At 39.6% G+C, this 22709-nt stretch overlaps 4 protein-coding genes across 4 annotated transcripts; 2 read left to right on the top strand and 2 right to left on the bottom strand.

Annotated features, from left to right (window-relative positions):
• Positions 1-3524: 3524 nt before the first annotated feature.
• Positions 3525-5454, bottom strand: hint2 (histidine triad nucleotide binding protein 2). The gene is made up of 5 exons (XM_071546275.1): positions 5214-5454; positions 4816-4953; positions 4557-4661; positions 4030-4102; positions 3525-3871 (listed from the first exon to the last, which is right to left on the bottom strand). Exons 1-5 carry the CDS (start codon positions 5298-5300, stop codon positions 3780-3782), a joined length of 495 nt encoding a protein of 164 aa, XP_071402376.1. The 5' UTR covers positions 5301-5454; the 3' UTR covers positions 3525-3779.
• Positions 5455-6196: 742 nt separating this feature from the next.
• mrps30 (mitochondrial ribosomal protein S30) lies at positions 6197-10843 on the top strand. Its single transcript, XM_071546274.1, has 5 exons — positions 6197-6810; positions 7274-7419; positions 8393-8498; positions 9490-9666; positions 10327-10843. Exons 1-5 carry the CDS (start codon positions 6198-6200, stop codon positions 10584-10586), a joined length of 1302 nt encoding a protein of 433 aa, XP_071402375.1. The 5' UTR covers position 6197; the 3' UTR covers positions 10587-10843.
• Positions 10844-11829: 986 nt separating this feature from the next.
• emb (embigin) lies at positions 11830-18058 on the bottom strand. Its single transcript, XM_071546271.1, has 8 exons — positions 17901-18058; positions 16134-16211; positions 15639-15822; positions 14880-14962; positions 14573-14709; positions 13407-13704; positions 12943-12976; positions 11830-12793 (listed from the first exon to the last, which is right to left on the bottom strand). Exons 1-8 carry the CDS (start codon positions 17956-17958, stop codon positions 12733-12735), a joined length of 933 nt encoding a protein of 310 aa, XP_071402372.1. The 5' UTR covers positions 17959-18058; the 3' UTR covers positions 11830-12732.
• Positions 18059-19381: 1323 nt separating this feature from the next.
• LOC139666932 (complexin-4-like) lies at positions 19382-22336 on the top strand. Its single transcript, XM_071546281.1, has 3 exons — positions 19382-19464; positions 20578-20665; positions 21972-22336. Exons 1-3 carry the CDS (start codon positions 19400-19402, stop codon positions 22197-22199), a joined length of 381 nt encoding a protein of 126 aa, XP_071402382.1. The 5' UTR covers positions 19382-19399; the 3' UTR covers positions 22200-22336.
• The last annotated feature ends 373 nt before the right edge of the window (positions 22337-22709 follow it).

The raw sequence follows: 22709 nt of genomic DNA, 5'->3' as shown, positions 1-22709 counted from the left end.
CCAAGTAAAGACTACAATGAATTAATGACTCTGACTAGTGTAACGACAAACTCTCCTTCAATAAAGATAAAGATCTGGTAACTCAATCAGACTGTCAATCTGACCTCTGGTATATATACTTTGGTCAAGATTTCTCTGGGGCAAAGTTCATCCTAATTACAAAACTACAGTGTGGCAACATGATGTGCTGGAGGCAAAGTCTCTGCTCAGGATTATGCAAGCATCCTTTCAAGTACCCTTCACCTAAAAAAAAAAACTACATTTCATGATTTAGTTTTAAGTTTGAATATTACCCAGAAATAAGATGTTACCTTTAAAAAGAAGATAAATCAATACTTCCAGTACTGCAAATGATCCCAGGGATGTAACAGAAGTCCTAAGTTCCCATAGGAAACACTTCACTTCCAGATTTCTTTTAGATGTTTAGTCTCTGTATGTAAAGATAAGCTCCAGGAGCGGGCAGCTCACGTCTGTCGCAGTCAGTCAGTGTTTGTTTAGCTTTTAACTAGCCTGTGGCTGAGGAGGGGGCTTTAGAGAATGAGTCTGTCTCTGTTGACCAAACAATAAAACATGAGCAACCTGCTCACAAACATCTCTACATCTCTATCTTAAAGTCATCTGTGTTTGTTTCAAACACATTTAGCTTAGGTTTCATGGGGACTGATGAGTTCAGTTTTGTTCCACCTATGTCAAATATCTCTCAATTATAGAAACTACAAACAGAGTGTATATAGTGGTGTATTGTCTTAAGTCTTAAGTTAATGAGTGAAATGCAACTAAACTTACATGATCTTTCACTTATCTTATTCTGCAATTTAAGAACAGTCCACTCAGCAAAAAAAGTGTAGCATGACACAAACAAATATGACCCTTACTCACACCACATGTCAGCACACACAGTTACACACACACACACACACACACATATCATAATATTACAAGGGCAAGGATGTCTATGACCAACTTGGCATGTAAATCTTGATACAAGTGCACACACACTGACATACAAGCACCATGGCAAATCATAACACAAGTCACGCATCAAAACTGAACACTGACGCTCTACACCAGGCATTTCACACTTCACAAGTCTCATTCTTGTGAGCAAGCAGCTGTCTCCCACTCCTTTGACTTCAATATCAAATAACATGAAAAGATAAAAAAGACACTTAAAGATATCCTACCTTATCCAGAGGGACAAAGCTGAATGACATCAACTTGACAAGAGCAGTCAGGTGCAGGACAAAACCCGGATCAACCTTTGCCTGGCACAGGTGCGCAGCAGTTGCCCCTGGGAAATGATCAGCCTATAGGGGACTTGCGTGGGGGTATACCAGCACCCTTCCTCTCGGTCTGTCCAGAACCACGGAGAGTTACGCAATCCTCTGTACACTTGCTGCGGCAAGAGTCGACCAGTTAAAGATCCACCAGCAAACTTGACCAAAGGTTACCTCCTCAAGGTGCAGGAGAACCTGAAACCTGAGACAGAAAGAGTCTGCAACCAGTGGAAACCAGCTTTGTCTGTTATACTTGGTGACAATCAACAGAAATTATTGTTGTTGACAACTGCTGGCATTGGTAATTGTCTGTTCAAAACATTTAGTGCTATAATAAACTCTGTGAAGCAGTGTAACTGGGCTTGAATATGTGAATGGTTTTCTTGAAATGTTCATTATCCTAATTTGACCTGAGTAGCTTATGAAGCATTATCATTATCATTTTCAGATTTATGTGATGAGGAAAATATAATGATAAAGGCCAGATAAGATCTTCAGGTTTATGAGGCTAGATGAGACTTTGACCCACAAAATCGTTTTTCATCAGTTGAGCAAAACTTGTGCAACTGCGGCTTTTTCCCCCCCTTGACACATCAAGAGAATAGTGTCAGATGTTAGTAATATACACTGAATGTACAAAATATTAGGCACATCTTCCTGATATTGCGTTGCAGCTCCTTTTGCACAATCCACATCTCAATTTGACTTTTTTACTCAAAGATTAAAGATCCTTCTCTAACTCGTCTGTTTCTCTTTATCTACATCTCTTCCTTTGTGATTAGGACTGCCCGATACTGACAAATAATCATATTGCGATTATTTTGCGGAATATTGCAATTGCAATACAGTATACAGACACAGATTTTTTTATATTTTTCTCTGTTTTTAATAAAAAACTAGGATGTGGTTGGTTAAGATTTGCTCTGTTTGAATACAATGAGTTCAATACGGGGAAATCAATACGGGATAATAGCTTTTACTTGGAGTTAACTCCTGAAAAAAGTAGGTGTCCCTAACATCTTGTACATTCACCCTTTCTGTGTATTTCACACACATTGCACACTCTATAATCCTTATATGTCAGCAATACTAGCCTCATTTCCCCTTTACTCGTGAGCTGTGTCTGATAGCGTCTGTCTGATAGCTGTGGCAAGGAGGTGAACATTGTTTTTTTAGTAAATATAGGGGAAAGTTCAACCCACTTCTCAAATGACACCGAGTAACCTAGATCACGGGCACCAAGGTCACTGAATCATACCACCCAGTCACACCATGTCTGCCCCGAGTCCTGCAGCTCGGATCGGCACACAGGGTCTCTGAAGGTTGTGAATGAAGTTACACAGCGATAAGTGCCAGCAACACTGGACAGATAGTAGGAAAATACGCCATATACCCAGGAATCATAAAAATGATCTATAGATAATAAATATTACATCATTGTGTCTTAAAACAGGGTTCAAACCGAGGCTCCGGTGTGAAAATCAAGGACTTTTACATGACTTTCCATAGCTTAGTCAGAGCCATGGGCAAAAAACATTTAGTTCCTTCCTGGTTTGTTAATCTTGTTTTTCTAAAGGGGCAAACAGTCTGGTTTCCACTGCAGCTGGGCTTGCTGTGGGGAAGTGTCCATATTATTTTTGATGTTTTTATACAGCATGTTTCAAAACTAGATATACAATTTTTAATAAAAATGCTGTGTAATTTTAGTCATTTTTAACTTTTTAACTAATGTCATTTTGGCAATATAATTCAACATTCAATAGCCTATAAATAATAGGTGTACCTGGAAGCAGAAAAAATATTTTATAATACAGAGTATTAATAATGTATTTAAAAATATATACCTACTTTTGAAACATGATTTTTTTTTTCTATTTTATATGTCATATTCTTTATTTTATTTGATACAATTTATAAAAGAAACAGCTGAAACCAATGCAATAAATGTTTGAAACAAGCTGTAAAATATATTCTGGTATATCTGGTATATCTGGTACATCTGTAAAATTCCCTGACTTCCCCAGATAATTGATCAAATTCCCTGTCTGGAATAAAGCTCTTTAACCTCTATAATATTCCTATTGACTTTGTGATTTGCAACTGGTGGGTTGTACATAATGTCTACTGACAGGAATCTGCTTTTCACACCTTAAACAAATGTAAACAATTAGATGGCTGGTGATAACAGAATAAGGTGTTGTTTTGAATAGAAAAAATGGTTTTCCACTTTCCATAATTGAATCTGTATCTTTATTTGCAGTTGTCTCAGACATTATGTGTTTCCTGTACATCTAAACATTTGTCATCATCTATACATTTAAATTTTCTATTTAGGTGAAATGAGATTTTTATTGTGCAGAAATTCATGTGATGAAAATCAGAAGTTTTGGAAATATTACCAATGTCATACATTGATCACGCTCACTAACCTCTTTAATAAAGACATAGACATGTAAGTAACAAAAGGGACAGAGAAACAGGCAGACACACACACACACTCCATTATCCTGGAGGCCATGTCATCTGCCTCCCTCCCAACACGTGGATGTGAAGGTGGTAAACCGACTGAGCGCCGTGCTTCCCATCGTTGATCACTGCGTGGGACAGAAACACACACACACACACACACACACACACACACACACACACACACACACACAGAATTTAATGTGTAAATAAACAGCCTGAACCTGAATGCAAGTCACTAACCACTCATTACTGCAATCACTCAAACTAACAGCGTGTAACTTACCCACTCTGTATCCTTCAGCTAGAGATTCTTTCTTTGCCACGTTTTTGGCGACGACCAGCAGGTGTCCTAAGAGCTGAATGTTGAGAAAAAATTAAAATAAAAGAGCTGAAGAAAGGTGCCTACTGGGACAAATCGTTCCTGCCTCCTAGTGGTAATTAAAAGCAGGACATGTGGGATTTTTGTTTGCGTCATAAATTGCGGAAGTGTGTTGACACAGGTGGCAAACATGGCAGTGAATCCACCAATGTCCAAGGGAATAAAACCCAAAATCAATATATTCTCACTAACACAATCAACTCTACTCACAAATAGTGAGCAACATCTACTGCAGTTTGTTTACGGTCGATTTTAAATTCAGGAATAAAAATGATTTGGGATTTTGCATTCCACAACGACTTAAACATGTGAACGCTTCCAAGATGTCATCCCGTCATTCAGTTTATTCCGATATGACCTGAACGCAGCACAAGGCCATGAGGATTAGCAGTGAGTTTGGTGCAGGCAACACAAATCAGGCAGTAACTGACCTCAGCATCATCATCTTTGACGTCGCTGATTCTGGGAATAGGGACTCTCGGTATGACCAGGAAATGGACTGGAGCCTGCGGACTGATATCCCTGAAGGCCAAACACTGATAATCACAAAAAAAACAAACATAAATGTGAAGTATTGAGCTTCAAATCCCTTTATCTGCAGCCAAACACTCACGGGTGCTGATTTATCTCTGGACTCCACGTGGAATACAGTGATAGTGATGCATGTTTTTGAAAGTGTGTGATGTTTACCTTGTCATCTTCATAGATGATATCTGCGGGGATGCTTTTGTCAATCACTTTGGAGAAGATGGTTGGAGCTGGGGAGCCATACTTCCTGCTCGCCTCTTCTGCCAGTCTCACCTCGTCACTTTTGGTGCACAAGGGTCTCTGTGAAGCACATGCAGCAGAAAAGTGAATGTTTTCAGTTGATAAAAACTGTTGCTGGCATGCAAATATGACATTCATAGGTCTGATTTGGGGGCTAAAGGGTAATCAATAACAAACCAAACCTCTTGGTGGTCGGGCACTACATGTATCCCAGAGCCACCAGGGCTAACACACTTGTCAAAATGCTCCGCGTCAGTAAAGTGAAAAAATAAAACGTTTATGAGAATTACAGCAAGACGGTTTATTTTTAGACCAGCTACCTCTGCTCGACAAGCACGGCGCAAAAGGTTGAAGTGACAAGTGCTGCTCCTGAAGAACTGTAGCCGTACAATTTGAAGACAAGACATCGCTTAGCTGTTCTTAGCAGTTGTCCTGAAGAATGTGTTTTAGGGAGTACTTCAGGTTTAGCTAGGTTTTTTACATACTGCTGCACCGAGAGGGTGAGATTTGAATCTGCTAAAAAAGTTCTTCGTCCAAAGTAGGTTCAAAGGTTCAAAGGCAAAAAACTCCGCATCCGGACTACACTGAGGTTGCCTTCAAGTGTTCCTCGTAGGCTTATATTTCCGGGTTCTGCCGTCTAAATACGACTCGTCGCGCATTCAGGTACTTTTGGGTAGAGAATAACAACAAACGGGACACCGTAACAAAGCAAGTTTTTTTTATTATTATTATCTTAGAAATCAAGCGGTACAGAGGTAATAACGAGACTCACAAATGCGCCCCAGATATGCGATTGGGGTTTTAATTAACTTATTAGGCTAAATTTGTTGTTACTTTTACCATCAGTTGTTTGACACGACTTTAATTATCTCTGTCTCGAAAAGTCAAACATGGGCAACTGTGGTGTTCGTGAAAAATCCGCCTGCCCCAGTCGTATTTACCTGTTCGTGTGGCTGCAACTCATAATTACGATATCTTTGACTGCACCAAAATGCAGCATCTTGTAGACGAGAGTGTGGGCTCAGGTTCGCTTCAAGAGCCTAAACGTTCTCCGATGCTAAAAAATATTTAAACGACAACTATCAGTGACCTTGATGTGAATTAAACAAAGCAAACTAACTTTTGTCATTTTATGTTTGCTCAAAATCACATGGTAATGAAAATACCGTCAAATAATGAACCCGTTTGTTTTGAGCTTTCGTGCTGTAGGTGGCGGTGTTGTGGAGGACAGCTAGCTAACATTCGCTGCAACGGAACAAGAAGAAGAAGAAGAAAAAGAAGTCAGCTGACGCATTGCGAGAAACATGGCGGCCCGCACACGGTTGCCCTTGCAGTCACTACTTCATAGAAACTTGCCTTCGTTTAGAAACCAGAGGGTCGTTCATACTGAAGCGGCGGTCCAAGAGCCCGCGTATCCCCCGGTAGTCCCTTCTCTCACCGCCAAAAGTAAATCTGCCAGACGGCGTCAGATCGAGGAACATGCTGAAAAGGTCCGCGCCGCCGACGTGCAGGACAAGCTCTCCCTCCTCACCCGCATCCAGCGAAAGAAATACGTGGTGGTTCCTCAGACGTTTGCTCGCAACGCAGACAGGTGGTACCAGCACTTCACCAAGACCGCATACATCCCCGGTTTGCCCGAGAAATTCACCGTTTCCGAGGAGACCGAAAAGGACTCGGCGTCGCCTGCTGCTGCTGCAACCGAAGATGCATCAGCCGTTATTGGTGATGATGCGTTCGCGGACATCCGCTCCCTGGTCACCCATGCGATTTTACAAGAGCACTGGTACATGGAGAAACGCAAGCCGTTCCTGTTTAGAGAGCAGGAGCAAGTCATGGGGCCTTTTCTGAGGAACCTGGTGACTGGACTCACCAACAGCCTGGCCAAACACAACCCACTGCTGCTCCTGTCAAGTATAGGTATGACTGATTGATTGATATGTGTCAGATCTTTCTAATAAGCTGATATTCTGTCATTTGAGTGAGTGCTTGCCACCAGCCAGCCAATTTATGGTAATTTTTGGCTTTGGCTGGGAAATCCTACCAGTCACATTGGCAGGGAACCCTCACTTCCAAGCCATATTATATTCCGAAAACTACCTTTCTGGTAAAACAATAATAATAAACTTAATTTGTAAAGCACCGTTCATACACGGTTTGCAGCTCAAAGCTGGGCATAAAACAGAACATTAAAAGAAGTAAAAAACAACACATAAACAACCAAAATAGTCAGTGTGGCTGGTGTATTCTGGGATGAACCAGCCACTGTAGCTGGTAAACAAAACAGGATTTTACTCTACCTGTCATTGACAAATTGACTATGTTAAGATTCCTGAATGTTTGGACTATGAAAGTCATACGTTTTTGTCTTGTTTTGTTTTAGATCTTAAACCCCAGGTGAATTTCTATTGGATGAGAGGGCAGAGGATCATCCCAAAGGGACACCGGAGGGGCCGGCAAGAGCCAATCAGGTTCCAGATTGATGACAAACCGCACAGTCAGATTAGGATCACTCAGCAACTGCCACAGGTAAATCACCTTCAGATGATGGAGTTATTGATTGGAAAACACAAATATGTCCACCAGGGCTGAACAATTAGTCAAAATTTTATCGAAATTGCAATATGGCCTACTGCAATTTTCAAATCGCAGGAGGCGCAATATTTGTTAAAGGCGAAATGTGTGTCAAAATACCATTTTAAATTATATATTGTGGTGCTGCAGAGATGTCCTGGCCTATACATCATATTCTATAGACTTAAGAAAACATCTTTGTTTGGTACAGATCCCAGCAAAAATCACACCATAATCATTTTAATACGTTTTTCAATGAAAATGAGAATAATGATGTAAAAATTATCATTCCCTCTAATATCGCAAATCATATCGCAATTGCAATATCAGTCAAAATAATCGCAATTAGATATTATTTCAAAATCGTTCAGCCCTAATCTCCACGCTGTTTCCCTGTTAAGCATGGTTTCTTATAGTAATAACACCCAAGAGAACGTTCCTTATTGTGGTTGTGGGTCTGCCTGTGATATAAGAGATACAAGGCACTCTTGGCATCTCCGAAGTCTGGAGTGTGATGTATTATGACTTTTATACAGTTGTTACCAACATGTGTACTAAAGCTTTCTCCAAAGTAGCATAAAAAACAGCAGAAGGCAAGAAATACTAGTAACTAGCTAGTTCCCTGGGTATTAAAAGAGTTGGGAAAGCAACCAAAAAAGCATGGCTTGCCATACTTACTGGGATTCATCAGCATGGTGGCTGGAATGTGTCTTTGACCAATAAGATGGCTTGGATGAAACTACTGAGACTTAAAGGGAAAAAAACACCCTAAAACACGTAAACAAAAACGTCTTAAAAAACAGCTATTGTCCTTGCATTTCTAGGCTCGGTTTGTTGTTGTTTTGTTTTGGTGTGTTTTTCCTATTCTCATGGCTAACTTTCACTCACTTTGTTGTTTGTCCGTTCCTATCAATTGCATCTCCTCTAGTTCACCACATTAGAGGCTTCCTATGCAGCTGAAGTGCCACAGATCAAACATGCTCCGGACCTGATGCCTCTGTTCAAACGACAGTACGACAATAATATCTTCACAGGTAAAACAACAACCACTGACCAATCACATGCACTGTGTCTTATTTCATCATGATCACATGGTCACATGGTTTTTGAGAAGCCGATAGATACATTCGTAAAGCTGCACTATAATGTAAAAATACACTCATTTTTGCAATAGAGAAGAGCGTCCCATCTCCCCTAATCGAGACCCTGTAGTTTCGCACCATTTCCCCATATGAAATTCTGATTTTGGGTATGGTCACTTATCCACCAAGAGGAAGTGACAAATTCAAACTTAAGACTGAACTCCACACTGTCTCCGAAACAGCAGTGAGCAACGCTCCGTCCAGAGAAAGCGGGACTCACCAACTTTAGATCTTTTGCCTCTTGTCTCTTTGGTTTCCTTTGATATAAACCGATCACAAACCGGCCAGGCTGGCAAACATGAACGTGCTGAGTGCAGTTTTCTGACGTCACGTTATGATTTCTAAAGTTACAATTTTTCAGAGAGCTGCTGCTATTTGGCGCCGTCAACGTGCAAAGTTGTCTAGTGCAGCTTTAAGCATCAGTTGAGTCAGGTACATGCTCAGTCTAACCTGAGTAAAGCAGTCGTATATTAGCTGCTGTCCATCATTTCTCTTAAAGTGATAATCTGTGAGATTCTTGATTTTTGGTGACATCTTTGGTGATAAGCTGTCATTGCTTTGGTGTTTTGCACTCAACGTAGGCACTGGCCCAACATACTGTAACAATAAAGACGCTCAATATAGACTGTGGCTTCTTATTTTTCTCCAACCTTCTTATATTTATTCCAAACAAACAGATTTCATGAACATGGTATAGGTTGAATCTCTATTGTATGGTCAGTCGACTACAGACTAGCAAAAGTAATGTATTTATATGTAAAAGCTGCAGATTATCACTGTGATGTGCCCTAAAATAACAGAAGCTTGACATCCTGTACATGAATTCCATCCTCTTTTTAAACTTCCCTCTGATCACATCCAACCTCTTGGTGTCGTTCACCAGGTGCGAAGCTGCCAGACCCGGCGTGTTATGGTCACACTCAGTTCCACCTGGTTCCTGACCGTTACCGCCGGGACGTGATGGCGAGGCGGCAGCAGACCGACCAGGTCGAGGTCTTCCTGCGGGCCAACGGCCTCGCCAGCCTGTTCGCCTGGACCGCAGCGCAGGCCACGTACCAGGGTATGATGTCATCACACACATTTTACATGCAACTCACAGCTGGCTGGTGGCAGCATGGATGTTACAGCTCATGATTTTTTTCCCCCTTATTTATTTCCTTATCTATTTTCTATTCCTCATTTTTTCTGTATTTTCTCTTTTTTTTTTCTTCCTTATTTCCTTTTTTCCCCCTTTTTTTTCCACTGGCAAAAACTTCCAAATAAGAAGCCCTTGCTCTTTGATTCAAAGGACTGAAACCAAAAACTGAGTTTAACGTTGATGTTTTAGACAGTTGGAAAAATGTTCTGCTATCAAACTCCATTGTAGCGGCACTGGAAATATCTTGATGTAATGTCACATTGTCTATGTTCGGTCAGCTGTCTGTAGGAATAAGAAAAATACACCACCAAACAACAAAATGAGCCCAGAAATGCAAAGTACATCGCAAAGTACATCACCGTTTTTTTAGCAATGTTAAAGTGTTTTAGGGTGGATTTTTCCTTTTTAACAGATGATCTAAAGGTAAAACGATGATGTAAAAAAACGGTACAAATGATGGTTTCCTGCCTCAGTGGCTGGGACAATACACCATATACTTACCAGCTACAGCCTGTATTCACCAGCATCTGACTCGTGATTTTTTTTTCTCACCCTGGTTGTACTTCCATCTCACCTCTGCAGGCTTCTGGAGCAGGGAGGACGTCAGCAGGCCGTTCGTGTCCCAGGCCGTGATCACAGACGGACAGTTCTTCTCCTTCTTCTGCTACCAGCTCAACACGCTGGCTCTGTCTGTGGAGACGGACGCCGACAACCCCAGGAAAAACCTCTTCTGGGGCACCCAGAGCCTGCGGCTGTACGAGGCGGTGCAGGACGGAGCGGTGGTCGGCCTGAATGACCGGGTGCTCAAACTTCTGGTCCAGTTCCTCATGAACAAGCCGTAGATATCTATAGGTTTAAAAGTCTTGTCTCTTGGTTTTTCTTGGTCAAGGAAAGACTTAAGAGTTCAGCCGGTTCAGAGACTAACAAATTCTCCGATTATATAAAGCATAATGGCTGTAAAAGCGGAAACATCTGGATTGAGCCGTGCCACACGGTCTTATGTGTTGGAAAACTGAACAAAGTACTGACTAACTGTACTGTACATGTCTCTTATTATTGTACAGATTGTATTTATGCAAAGATAAAACCATGTGTTTCAAATGGACATTACAGCGTGTTTGTCGATGCTTATTACGGTTCACTGAAATTACTGTTGACATGTTTTATCTGGTAATTTGGGTTTTATTTGGGAGTCTATTTGAGTGTAGGTCGGATTCCATGTCTGTAATGGGAGACACACGCTTGATAACTCCAATTACACTCTCACCCACCCACTTTACTAGCATTCAAGCTAGTTTTCCATATAGGCAACCATACTAAATAACAAGGGACAATTACTAGTATTTTGCATATGTGAATTGATGGCCTTTACAAGTCGTCTCTGACACAAACACGGTGGTTTGTGTATTTGTAATGTATTGTGACATATTTCATTTAGGTGAAGTGCAGGTAAACATTTAAAGAGGTGTAACAAAAGCAAAAATGAGGGGAGGAGTGCAGGCCCATGTCTGAGGCTTTACTGGTATTGCACCATCATTTTGTTGTCAGAGGGTGGCGCTGTCTCCTTTGCAACTAATTGGATAAATTCTCCGGGTCAGGATTAGGAAATATTTGAAGTTCCAAAATGATCCACCTTTTGAAAAATAACACTTAATCTTACAAAATGGTTGGTATAACAAATTTAGAATATAGTACATAACTTAAGTCAATGGTTGACAAAATGACACTTTTGCAGGCTGGAACATCAATATATATATATATATATCTATATTTTGGAATTATTGAATGATGAACTGAAGGTTATGATTTGAAATGATCTGCTCATTTTTTATAGAAAGCTGTGGCTTTTGTTAAAGAGTCAGATAATTTAGTATGCTACTTCTGGTGTTACAATACATTTATAAAACATATTTTTCTGAAACACCCACTTTCCTTCAGCATCCAAGCTGGGTTTCCAAATAGGCATCCATACTGAAAAGCACAAGGGGCAGTAAGTAGTATTTTCTACCTTGGGGTTTACCATCCATATATGTGAATTGAAAGCTTTTACAAGTCATTTCTGACACAAACACAATGACAGTAGTTTGTGTATTTTTAATCTGCATGTTTGCATATACTGTGACACAGTTAAAGTAAAGTGCAGGCAAACATTTAAAGAGGTATAACAAGTACTTTTAGGACACAAAGTGACAGCTGAAGTCATGAACAGGAGTAAACATGGTCTTTCTGACTAGCTGCTTAACATATGAGAGCGATACATTAATATAACATCTGCATATACCAGGATATACATTTAATTCAGGTGAGATGTAGTTACACTGTAGGCACACACACTACTTCAAGGGCACACTTCATAAACTGACAGGTTAAGTCGTTGCAAACAGAGCAGGAACGGTTGGTTAATTGCTTATTGATAGTATAAGGCACTGCACACAAATCATAATGTATAACTGAAGTTAAGATCAATTAAGAATGAAGTCGTTGGCAAGTAGAAGAATAGTATTTCCTCTCTGACTAGCGAGTGAAAAGGCAGCGTGACGTGCGAGGCCGACCACATGATCTCAAGTCTCACTGCAGTATTTCCACAGGAAGTGAGCGGTTTCTTGATTTCAGGCTAATAAAGCACAGACTACTTGAAGTGCTTTGCTCTTTTAGTCATCATGACATCTTTGTTTAATTAAAAAAAAAAACATACGCTCCAAGGAAATACAATATATCTGTGAAAAAGGAGATAATACAGGAGACAATGCAGTATTTCAAAGCTGGTTCGTAAAAAAAGAGACTAAATGTACATAATAATTAAGAGAATGACTATTTTGTGGGAGTGGTGGTTGTTGCCACTCTCTTTGGTGAACATGTTTTGATTATAATAGATGCCCAAATAGTTGATGAAATATTGCTTTTTTTGTTTTTAGCTCTGTATCAATCAGGTAACACCGCTGAAATCAGCAAAATACAATATGTGAACAGTGTGAGGATCCTCTGCTGCTAAACTTTCCTCTGTCTCATTGTGGAACTTCCTTCCATTCCATTATTTTCTCCTTGTGTCCTGAAGAGAGAGAGAGAAAAATACACATTATGAGAAAATACAAACTGCACATACAGTAAAATTGCAGTAAATAAACGTAAGTTTATTAAACGTAAGTAAATAAACTATCTGGACCTTGGGAAAACTCAACGTAGATCCCTTATACTCACAACTTATTCGCTTGGTCGGCATTCATCCCATCACCTGAGAATAAGGCAGATACATATACACAAATTACATACACAGTACAAAGCAAAATCAAATAATGAACTTAAAAATATGCAACATAACCTCCTAACCTGTGATGTAGTGGTAAATAAAAAGTTTGGTAAACTATGGAAAACAAAATGATAAATAAAACTATTCTTTCAGAAAAAAATAATTTATGCTTTTTTTCCCCCTTCTTTATATAACTTACATGAGTTTGACACCATTCACTAGGATGTATACTAAGAATGTTTGGTCCTAAAGATTTATATCACCCTAAAAAGGTGGATAAACTCTCTTCCTGCAAATAAAAAGGTGGATAAACTGGGTGTAGGTGGGTTCACCCTCCACTACATCCCTGATCTTGACTTAAAGGTGAAAGTCAGTATGGTGTTTTTTTTTTTTTGTTCTTTTGTTTTCTACCTACCTGCAGTGGATTTTTTCTTGGAGCTGCTCCTCTCATAGAGCAGGATGACGGCGACCAGGACGAGCACCTCGACCACGATGGCGAGGAAGGGCTTGAGCGGCTGCAGGAAGGTGATGACCCTCAGCTCCACGTGGCTCATGCTGATGCCGATGTCGTAGACCGCGCCGCAGTAGTAGGAGCCGGAGTCTGCCTCTGTCAGCTTGTGCACCGTCAGCATCGTCTTCCCCGCCTTCCCCGCCGTCCCCGCTTCGTTTTTCACTTCGTACCGGAGAGGCTCTGCATCGGCGTTGATCGGCTCCTGGGACAAAAAACCAACAACAAAAAAAAAAACCAACATGAGCATTAATTATTGTCCAGGGTAAAAAATGAGGGGATATTCACTGGTATTACACTACATGTTTTAGTTAGATGATGGCACTGTCTTCTTTGCAACTATTATTTCAAACACTGCAAGGTTCTTGAGAAAAACATTGAAAGTTTGTGGATTTGGGAAAAATAAGGTGATTAAAGTTTTGGAAAATGAATAGATGGCCTTGAAAGTACTCCTCTCTCTGGACTTCTTTCTGTCCTAGGATCAACAGTTCACATCCTGAGGAAATCCCCTGTGATGGAGATTTGTGTTGATATAGCAGCACTTCCAAAATGAAGGATTTTACTGTGATTCCATGGCTTGACAAGGTAATGAGTAAAACAACGAGGCCTTTATGATGTCTAATTTTGACCAATATCATGTGGAAAAAAGTAACACTTACTTTAACAGATTGATTGGTAGCACAAATTTAAAATAGTAGGTAACGTAAGTCACTGGTTGATAAAATGATGATTCTCTGGATTATCTATATTTTAAAATTATTGTATGATAAACTTAAGGTTATGATTTGAGCATTTTGGAAACAAACTGGTCGTTTCTTATAGAAAGGTGTGGCTTTTGTTGAAGAGTCAGATAGTTACTTCTGGTGTTAAAATAGACTTACAAAACCTTACAAACCTAACCTTATATGGGTTTAATACTCTAGATGTACTTATATAATTTATTCCACTGACCAATTAAATATTGGATAGTAAAACCAAATGCTGAAAAGTGTTCCCATGTTGATTTAACATCACCAGTGACACAAATCCTTCCTAAATCCACATCAAAGTCGGCCTCTAGGTGGCCCGCCCACCTTGTCTGTCCCATTTGCTTTATACCACTGCCAGGTGCGGGGCTGCGGTTTGGTCTCCTCCATTTTACATGCGATAACCACAGAATCGCCCACATAGCTGACTATGGGCTTGTCTCGCTCCTCACCCATCTGTGGAACTGCAAGGAAAGAAGGAAAAGAGTATGATGACGAGGAAACTGCACTGTCTACCCTTCACACTGCACCCTATGCATACAGTTATACAGTTATAAATATTCAAATTCAGTAGAATGGCAGCAGGTATGTGTAATATCACCTGCAAATACAACTCATATGAAACAGTGTGTACCTGCCAAAATGAAGTGTATCTCTGCTTCACTGTCAAAGACACATGAGTAATTTCCCAGGCTTTCCTCATCAACAATGCGGAACCTGTCAAGGAAAAATATATAAATGAGGGGTTTTACACTGAATATCCCATTTGCAAAAAAGTGTAACCTGAAAGCTACTGGTTAATATCTTAAAATGCATATGATTCTATAATCAAAACATAACTATTTTGCAAGAAAAGGTTATAACTAATAGGTACTGATAGTTGCTTTACTTTGATTCAAGCAGACATTTTTGTCAGAGAAGGTGCAGGTTCTTCAAGTGGCATTTTTTGTTCTCATTTTGGAATGAAACTCAGTGTAATCTGTAATCAATTTTATGTAATAAATCAAATCTGGATAGATTAAATCATTAGAGAAAATGTTGATGAACTGGCAGTGATCTAAGAAACAAATATGTTTTACAACTTAAGTTATGCATTGGCAAGACTGATATCAGCTAGTTTCATCAAGCATCCAACTCATTTCAGATACGACACTGGAGACAAAAGTCTTGAACTGCTACAGAGGAAACTGAGAACACCCACTGTTTAAAAAACTGCTTAACAACACAAAAAGTAATATCACTGTAAATGATAATCCTGATGCTCACACACCATGTTTTTAAATAATCAGCCAACACATGTGACAATGGATAGGGACTTACACGCATAAAGACAGAAACAAACAAGGTAAATGTGCATTTTCTTAACCTATTGGAATAATGAACACATACTTACTCTCTTTTGAGATTATATTGCCCATTCTCCAATTGCACTGTGAGACGGCTGTTCTCAATTTCATCCCCATCTTTTCTCCAATACCCAGTAATGTTTGGCAATTTGTTTTGATTACCAGTCCAGGTACACTCTAGCGCTAAATTGACGGGTTTCAACAGTTCAACTTTCTCAACGTGACTTTCACCTGCGTTGGGAGTTGTGGGAGGATTTCAAACACAGACACAAGCCAAAATCAGACACCTGTTCATTCGGAAAATGTGATTTGAATGAACAGAATGAATCATCACCTTTGATTAAAACAGCCATCTCTGCCATTATACATAATTTTTACAGTTGTAGCACCAATAATTTGACTAACTACCGTTCCTTAGCAACATTAACACATCAAACTGGGATGGAGGAAGACACAGTATGGCAGCAAATCAAATTTAACACATCTATTACACAGATTATGACAGACTGGTGTGGCAAAAACCAGACTTGTGCAGTTATTACCTTTTAGGACGACACTCTTCACATCTGATGGGAGTGAAGTGGTGGGAACTAATGGGGGGGGCGTTGGGTCAGGATCCTCTGGAAGAAAAAGGAACAAAAGTATACACACAAACTTAAATGTGAAATCACCATTTAATTAATATAGTGTTTTAGTGTAGCACACAAAACCCTCTTCCTGGCCTTGAAAAAAAGCCCTCTTCCTCTTCCAAGTTGCTTTGGCATTATCAAGAAGAATAATAAGAATAATAGCATTCATTTCCTGAAACCTGTGGAAATGAATCTATGTACAGTGTGTGTTTACTTACAGTATGTGATTATCATGGTTATGTTCAATAAACAGACAAGTCAACACTCTTGACATAGAAAGATCTTGACTTATTAAAGCTAAAAGTGTAAAACACATGTGCTTACTACCTCACTGATATATTGTTGATGGAAATTATGTTATCTTCAATGCATAATCTATACTTAATCAATATAATCAAAGAGAAATATATATTTGCACATTCCTTTGATCAGACAGCACACATACAGTACATGTACTATGCACAGTAAGAAGAGAGTAGAGAGAAAGAGGCCTTTGATACCAGCTCATGCCAGTAAGTTTCTCACAGACAAGCGAGAATAATGGGATTGTTATTGCCAGAAAGAGAGGTTGGATCCAATATTGCACAGAAGAGCATTCATATCAAGGACAGAATGATCCAGGAATTAGGGAGGAAGACTCCTAGTTTCGGCCTTGAGGTACAAAACACTGGACGCACTGACCATATGCCAGTTAGACCAATCAGAGAGCCACATTAGGTCAAGTTTGGAAACAGACTATCCTTCTAGGTGGAGCATGATGTGAAGGGGGGTTGGAAGATAGAAAAGAACCTGAAGATGTGAATTCTTTGTCAGACCCTTCACATATCAGTTGTATGATGTAGACTCTGTTATATGAAGAATAAAGCAAAGAGAAAATTGTCAGAGTTTGTCTCTTTCCTTCTGTGTTCAGCTCGAACCTGAGGTGGAAGTTGAAGAGAGAAGGAAATCCACCACGACAATATCAGTTTGCCGATATTAGCCTTTTATTAAATATCAGTCAGTGTCATCCACCACTGATACGATGGAGGTTTTAATCTAACTGTTCAATAGTTTTTTTTTTGTAAATAAAACATCTGCTAACCCTTAAATAATTTAATTAGTCTGGGGTTTAAAGGAGAGTTTTAGTGTCCCATGATGATCTAAATGCTGTTTCAGAGGCTCCTCCTTTTACTTGCTTTTGACAAACTGTAAAATGGTGCTTCTTGTAAAATTTAAAGATATTGAATATCAGCACAATATATCGGCTATCGACAGCTTCAACTCGGTATGATATATCGGTATTGGTACAGGTGTTCAAAAACCCATATCGGTCGAAACCTAGCACTGCCCTAGCACTGTAAATACTCTTCCGTGATGATTCAGTATCAAAATAACACCAGTTTAAATGGTTTACCAATGAAATAACTAGATCTCAGAAGAAGAGCAAACACACACACACACACACACACACACTCACTGCACCCTACATACAGTATTACAGTACAGGCTGTATCAACGTATCAATACAGCAGCTACTGTATTACATAGTACAGTACGATACCATTGAAAACCCATCACATTTCCTTCCACTCCTTACAAGGTCACACAGAATTCAGTAAACAGCCACAGAGAAAGAGGAAGCAGTACAAAGCTAATACACAAACACACACACACACACAGCAAAATTAAACAGCCATTTACTTGTATTGATGCCTCTGCAGGAGAGGAGAAGCAGGAGGAAGTGAAAGGAGGCTGACATGTTTCTCTCTGTCTGTCAGACTCTCTGTCTGTTTGTTATTCCTCGGTCTTCACTGCAAGGTTTCCCTCTCTCTCTCTCTCTCTCTCTCACACAGGTACAGCAGCTCTTCTCACAGTCACATCACCCCCCCTCCTCCTCCTCCTCTGTGCCTTCCCTCCTCCCCCTTCCCTCCTCAGTCAGTGACGCAGTCTAGATATCAGCCTGCTGCTGCTGTAGCTGCCTCCCATCCATTATTCAACCAGGCAGAGCGTATTCTGTTGATGCTGTGCCGTCCCATACAGCAGAGCTAAGCAGAGCATGATTAAATACTCCAAATGGGACTGTGTGTGTGTGTGTGTGTGTGTATTCAAGCTAAATTTTTACTCCTGTCCCAGTGTGAGAGCAGTGTTATGGCGTTGCTGTGAAACAATCTGCTGCTGGGGCTGCAAAGTGTCGTATCCTAACTGTTAATGTGAGAAGACCTGACAGCTGTAGGTCACATGACCCCACATGGTCCCCCTTACCAATACTTATAACGCTAAGTTAAGCAACCATTGCACAGACAAATAAATGTGTAAAATGAAGCAATGATGAATACAGCCTTTGGAAACACACATATACACAATGTCCTTCTCACTATGACTCACTATGAGTCTCACTTGACCTGGATTAGGGCTATTTTAATTAATTTCATTTTCCTTACCTGTAAATATATGCATATTGTTGTTTTTGTACCATTCGTTTATTGTTAATGTTATCTAAACATTTCCTCTGGGGTTTCTTTGGCTCACCTGCACAGATTGTATTCTATCTCTATTTTGTATAAACCAAACCTAAACCTTGATAAATATTCCTCTAAAGTAAATGATGTTGACCCAATGTGAATAAATATTACATAAAAAAACCAAAATGGGGCTGGACTGTGAGGTTAGTCTTATTGTAGGACTAGATTATGCTTACTGTCTGGGACGTCCTTTGGCACACAAGTAATGGTTTCTTATGTAAGGGGATTAATGGCAAATTGTCACATGCAGAATTGGATAGAGCAGTGTGGAATAGCACAGTATGTCTGTGCTCACTGGCCCATAGCAATTACCAATTGTGGGATTCTGACAATGACCTTGCATTACGCAAATTGCACCGAGTGAAACAATCTGCTCTTTGTAGGCTTATCTTAGATTAAGGTGTGCAGCTGAAACTGCTTTGATTCAGGGATAATGTTGTCAGTCAGTGTGTGCGCTGGGCCATGCCAGCCTTCAGCTTCTGACCTCCCATTGGCTTCTCTCACCATCAGGCCAATCAAAAAGCAGCAACCTAAACCTGTGGGGGGCCAAAAAAAAAAAAAGAGAAAAGTGCCACAAATCCCTCGGTAGAGCAGGATTGTCACTGAGTGGAACTGCTTTGCATAGTTTCACGGACAGAAAGCAGCGAGCTAAAGGAGGATATTGGAGGAGCTGATAGCATGGCGACTGCAGGCATGTCCAGGGAGGAGGCCGAGGAGTACCAGAAGCAGCTGGTGGAGGAGAAGTAAGTCCCAGCAGCAAGCCCTTCTCCCACCGGTCTGTCAGGGCCGGACGGGTGAGGGACAGATACTGGATGGAGGGAGAATACTGGAGGGAGAAAAACAGTGTCTGTAATGTGTATGGCATTTACTGAGAGTGACATAATAGTTTTGTTACTTCTCTGGAATTAGTTACCGTATAATCTTTTTTGTGGGGAAAATAATGAACTCCAACAAATTCTCCACCTACACTTACCTTTATATTTTAGGGATTTAGCTGATGCTCTTATCCAGATTGACTTAACAGTGAGTCGTACAATAGAATAATCTTTAATTCCTTGATCACCATTACAAAAAATCAATAATAAGGATTGCAAATCCATAGCCCTGACATCATTTATTTTTTAATGTTTATTTAACAAATTCTTGCCTGGCATGAGGCAAAATGCCTCATGATGGGTAATTGGGGGGAAAGGGAGGGGAAAAAAAGAATATAACAATGTTATTAATACTAATACTACTATAACTACTAATGATAACAATAGAAAGAACATTATTGCTTCTGTGACCATAAAAATATCATGCAAGACAGAAGGACTAGGGAAAGAAAAAAAAAAACTAAAGCTAAAGAGAAAGGTAGAGGGGATTTTTTTAGTGACAAATCAACTAAAATGCATGTTTTGTCAAATGTATTCGTTTCTTTTAGCAGCCGCTACACAGCAAACCTAGTATCATCAAGCTTAAAGCTGATTACCATTCAATCTCGTCATTCTGCATTATGCACACGAATAGAAGATCAATTCCTTTGCCACAAAAGCAGAATCAAATCAAATATAATCAAATCAGTATTAGATATTCACTAACATCAGGAACAACTGCTATATGATTATTCTAATATACTGTATATATAGTATAATATAATGTATATAATATATATCTAAAATGTTATTAGTTCATTCATTCATCTTGTCTTATTTGTATAATTATGAGAAAGCTAGTACAGCATAAAAAGTGCCTAATTGATGATGATGAAAAACTGAAGCTACATCATATGATATTCAAATCAAAATGTACTGTCATTCCTTCATTAAAGGATGCAGCAAAAATTGACAAAAATGTTGTTCTTTGTTCAAAACAAGGATGGAGAGAGATGCAGAGTTCTTGGTGAAAAAGGCTGAGCGGGCCACACTGCGAACCTGTCTGAGGGACAAATACAGACTACCAAAGGTGAGATGGCTTTCTTTCCCTCGGTCCCTGAAAACAACAACAACAAAAAAGCATCTCATCAATATGAAATCAACAAAAACAGAAACAGAAACGTAGCTTTTTCATGGTTAGAGAATGACCTACGGTGAGGGTCTTATGCAACTTCCCTAAATACAAATAAAACAGAATGAGTGAAGTGATGCAACAGTCAGTGTTAACTACAAACCCTTATAATAATTAATTTTTTCACTATATTTATTTGGAACAGAAGTACAAAACATTAGAGTAGGAGGAATTTGCTGATATACTAAAACTTTGGGAGAGGCAGGAAAGTATTTCTGATGATTTGACAAAGAGAAATCCACAGGGATTTTTCATGGTCCTGCCAGGTAAAATCCTGTCATGTTTAAAACCGCTTAAACCGATTAATTAGAGGAGAAAATCAATTGTCGGTGTCAGCAAATCTACTTGTCCTTTGGAAAATACGCTGCATCTGCCTCATATCATTAGGGAAATTACCTATTACACTGATCTGAAGCTGCTGTACAGTGAAAGAACAGTTTATTAAATCAATTTCGCAGACTGGGATTCCATTCATTTCATTAAAGGAAAGTGAAGAAGTGTATGCAGACATGTTTTACACTCTGCACTCTCTACCCCCTGTCCCCATTTACCTAACCATTCAGTTTGCTGCCTTTTCCATAAATTAATTAATTAATTTTAATGGGTGTTGTATGTTTCAGTATATAAGATTAAACTAATGTTCCTTGTGGGAAAGTTGGGCCACTGCAGCAGCAAACAGGATATAGAAAATAATACAACAAATCAAAGACACTGAAGACTAGGGCTGCAACTAAAGATTATTTTCATTATCGTTTTTTTCTTCTTCTATTAATCGATTAATCATTTATAGACTAAATGATTAATCGCCCATCATAAGTTACCAGATCCCAAAGTGATTCTTAAAATGCTTACTAAAAAAACCCAAAGTATTCAATTTATGATATTATATGATATTGATATTATGATATGAAATGGAGAAAAGCAAGCAAATCTATATTTGTGAAGCTGCAACCAGCAAATGTTTGCTATTTTTACTAAATGATAATTGATTCATTTTCTGTCAATCATTTCAGCATGATTGAAGACTAAAAATACATTGTCTTCTTCACTTCATGTTAACTGATGTTTGCAGTTTACTGTAAGCATGCATTGTTTTACAGCCGTTTGTGAGCTTGTATTGTGTGATATTCCTTGCTGGAAACCAAATTTGGGCTAATAACGTGATGAACTTCAACTCACTCCGGTCTTCTTCCTGTCCCTCCAGAGCGAGCAGGACGCCAACATGATCGAGACGGCCGGAGACGACGTCGACGTCCCCGAGGAACTGCTGAAGATGGTGGACGAGGACACGACGGAGGAGGAGCAGAAGGACTCCATCCTGGACCAGATGCAGAACCTGCAGAACATGGACATGGACCAGATCAAGGAGAAGGCGACGGCCACGATGACAGAGCTGAGGACCAAGGCTGAGGAGAAGTGCTGTGTGATGTGAGGAGAGTCAGACAGGACAGATGAGACTCTGCATGACCTGATACTATTAGTGTGAACTCACTTTAAGCAAAAAGGTTCTTTCTAAACGGTTTATAGATGATACATTAACTATCAACAACTAGCAATTCATTGACTAACCAAGTCTAACCTTAGGCAATTGTTGGCTGTATTTGGGCACCCATGGATTATCTGTATAGGGACCTTTCCAAATCCAAATTAAGCAAAGCTTCACGTCCAGCTTTCTAATTGTTCCTGACTACTGCTACTACTAAATTTGTCAGTCTCAGTTTGGTTTATCTATCAATAGAGTCTCCTCTTAGGGGAAGGACTCTTAATCTGTCCTAGTGTCCTTCTAATAAAGCTGCACGGAAGTGAGAAAAGAACTGAGGACTGAGTTGAACTACATGTATATTCACAGCAGTAGTGTCAATATCGGGTGTTTGGTCATCTTCACAAGTTGAGAGGGTGCAGTGAATGCTTTTAAACAGGAAATCTGAAAGCCTTTGTAAAG

Source organism: Centroberyx affinis, unplaced genomic scaffold (assembly GCF_046629955.1).
Source record: "Centroberyx affinis isolate AG114_WGS23_722 - 3 ecotype Tasmania unplaced genomic scaffold, CSIRO-AGI_Caff_v1 ptg005195l_1, whole genome shotgun sequence".
NCBI lineage: Eukaryota > Metazoa > Chordata > Actinopteri > Beryciformes > Berycidae > Centroberyx > Centroberyx affinis.
Note: the sequence above shows the minus strand (reverse complement) of the source record. Positions and strands in the feature narration are given on the sequence as shown.

Bases quoted from the DNA above. Each gene is read 5' to 3' on its own strand.
- hint2 (XM_071546275.1), bottom strand. From the start codon at position 5,300: ATGTCTTGTCTTCAAATTGTACGGCTACAGTTCTTCAGGAGCAGCACT. The intron at 4,954-5,213 runs GTAGCTGGTCTA...TGTGCTTCACAG, and splicing joins GCCGTGCTTGTCGAGCAGAG to AGACCCTTGTGCACCAAAAG. The intron at 4,662-4,815 runs GTAAACATCACA...TGTGATTATCAG, and splicing joins TCATCTATGAAGATGACAAG to TGTTTGGCCTTCAGGGATAT.
- mrps30 (XM_071546274.1), top strand. From the start codon at position 6,198: ATGGCGGCCCGCACACGGTTGCCCTTGCAGTCACTACTTCATAGAAAC. The intron at 8,499-9,489 runs GTAAAACAACAA...GTCGTTCACCAG, and splicing joins CGACAATAATATCTTCACAG to GTGCGAAGCTGCCAGACCCG. The intron at 9,667-10,326 runs GTATGATGTCAT...TCACCTCTGCAG, and splicing joins AGCGCAGGCCACGTACCAGG to GCTTCTGGAGCAGGGAGGAC.
- emb (XM_071546271.1), bottom strand. From the start codon at position 17,958: ATGTCAGCCTCCTTTCACTTCCTCCTGCTTCTCCTCTCCTGCAGAGGC. The intron at 12,977-13,406 runs GTAGGTAGAAAA...CCTTATTCTCAG, and splicing joins CAAGAAAAAATCCACTGCAG to GTGATGGGATGAATGCCGAC. The intron at 12,794-12,942 runs GTGAGTATAAGG...CTCTCTCTTCAG, and splicing joins GCCGACCAAGCGAATAAGTT to GACACAAGGAGAAAATAATG.
- LOC139666932 (XM_071546281.1), top strand. From the start codon at position 19,400: ATGGCGACTGCAGGCATGTCCAGGGAGGAGGCCGAGGAGTACCAGAAG. The intron at 19,465-20,577 runs GTAAGTCCCAGC...GTTCAAAACAAG, and splicing joins AAGCAGCTGGTGGAGGAGAA to GATGGAGAGAGATGCAGAGT. The intron at 20,666-21,971 runs GTGAGATGGCTT...CTGTCCCTCCAG, and splicing joins ACAAATACAGACTACCAAAG to AGCGAGCAGGACGCCAACAT.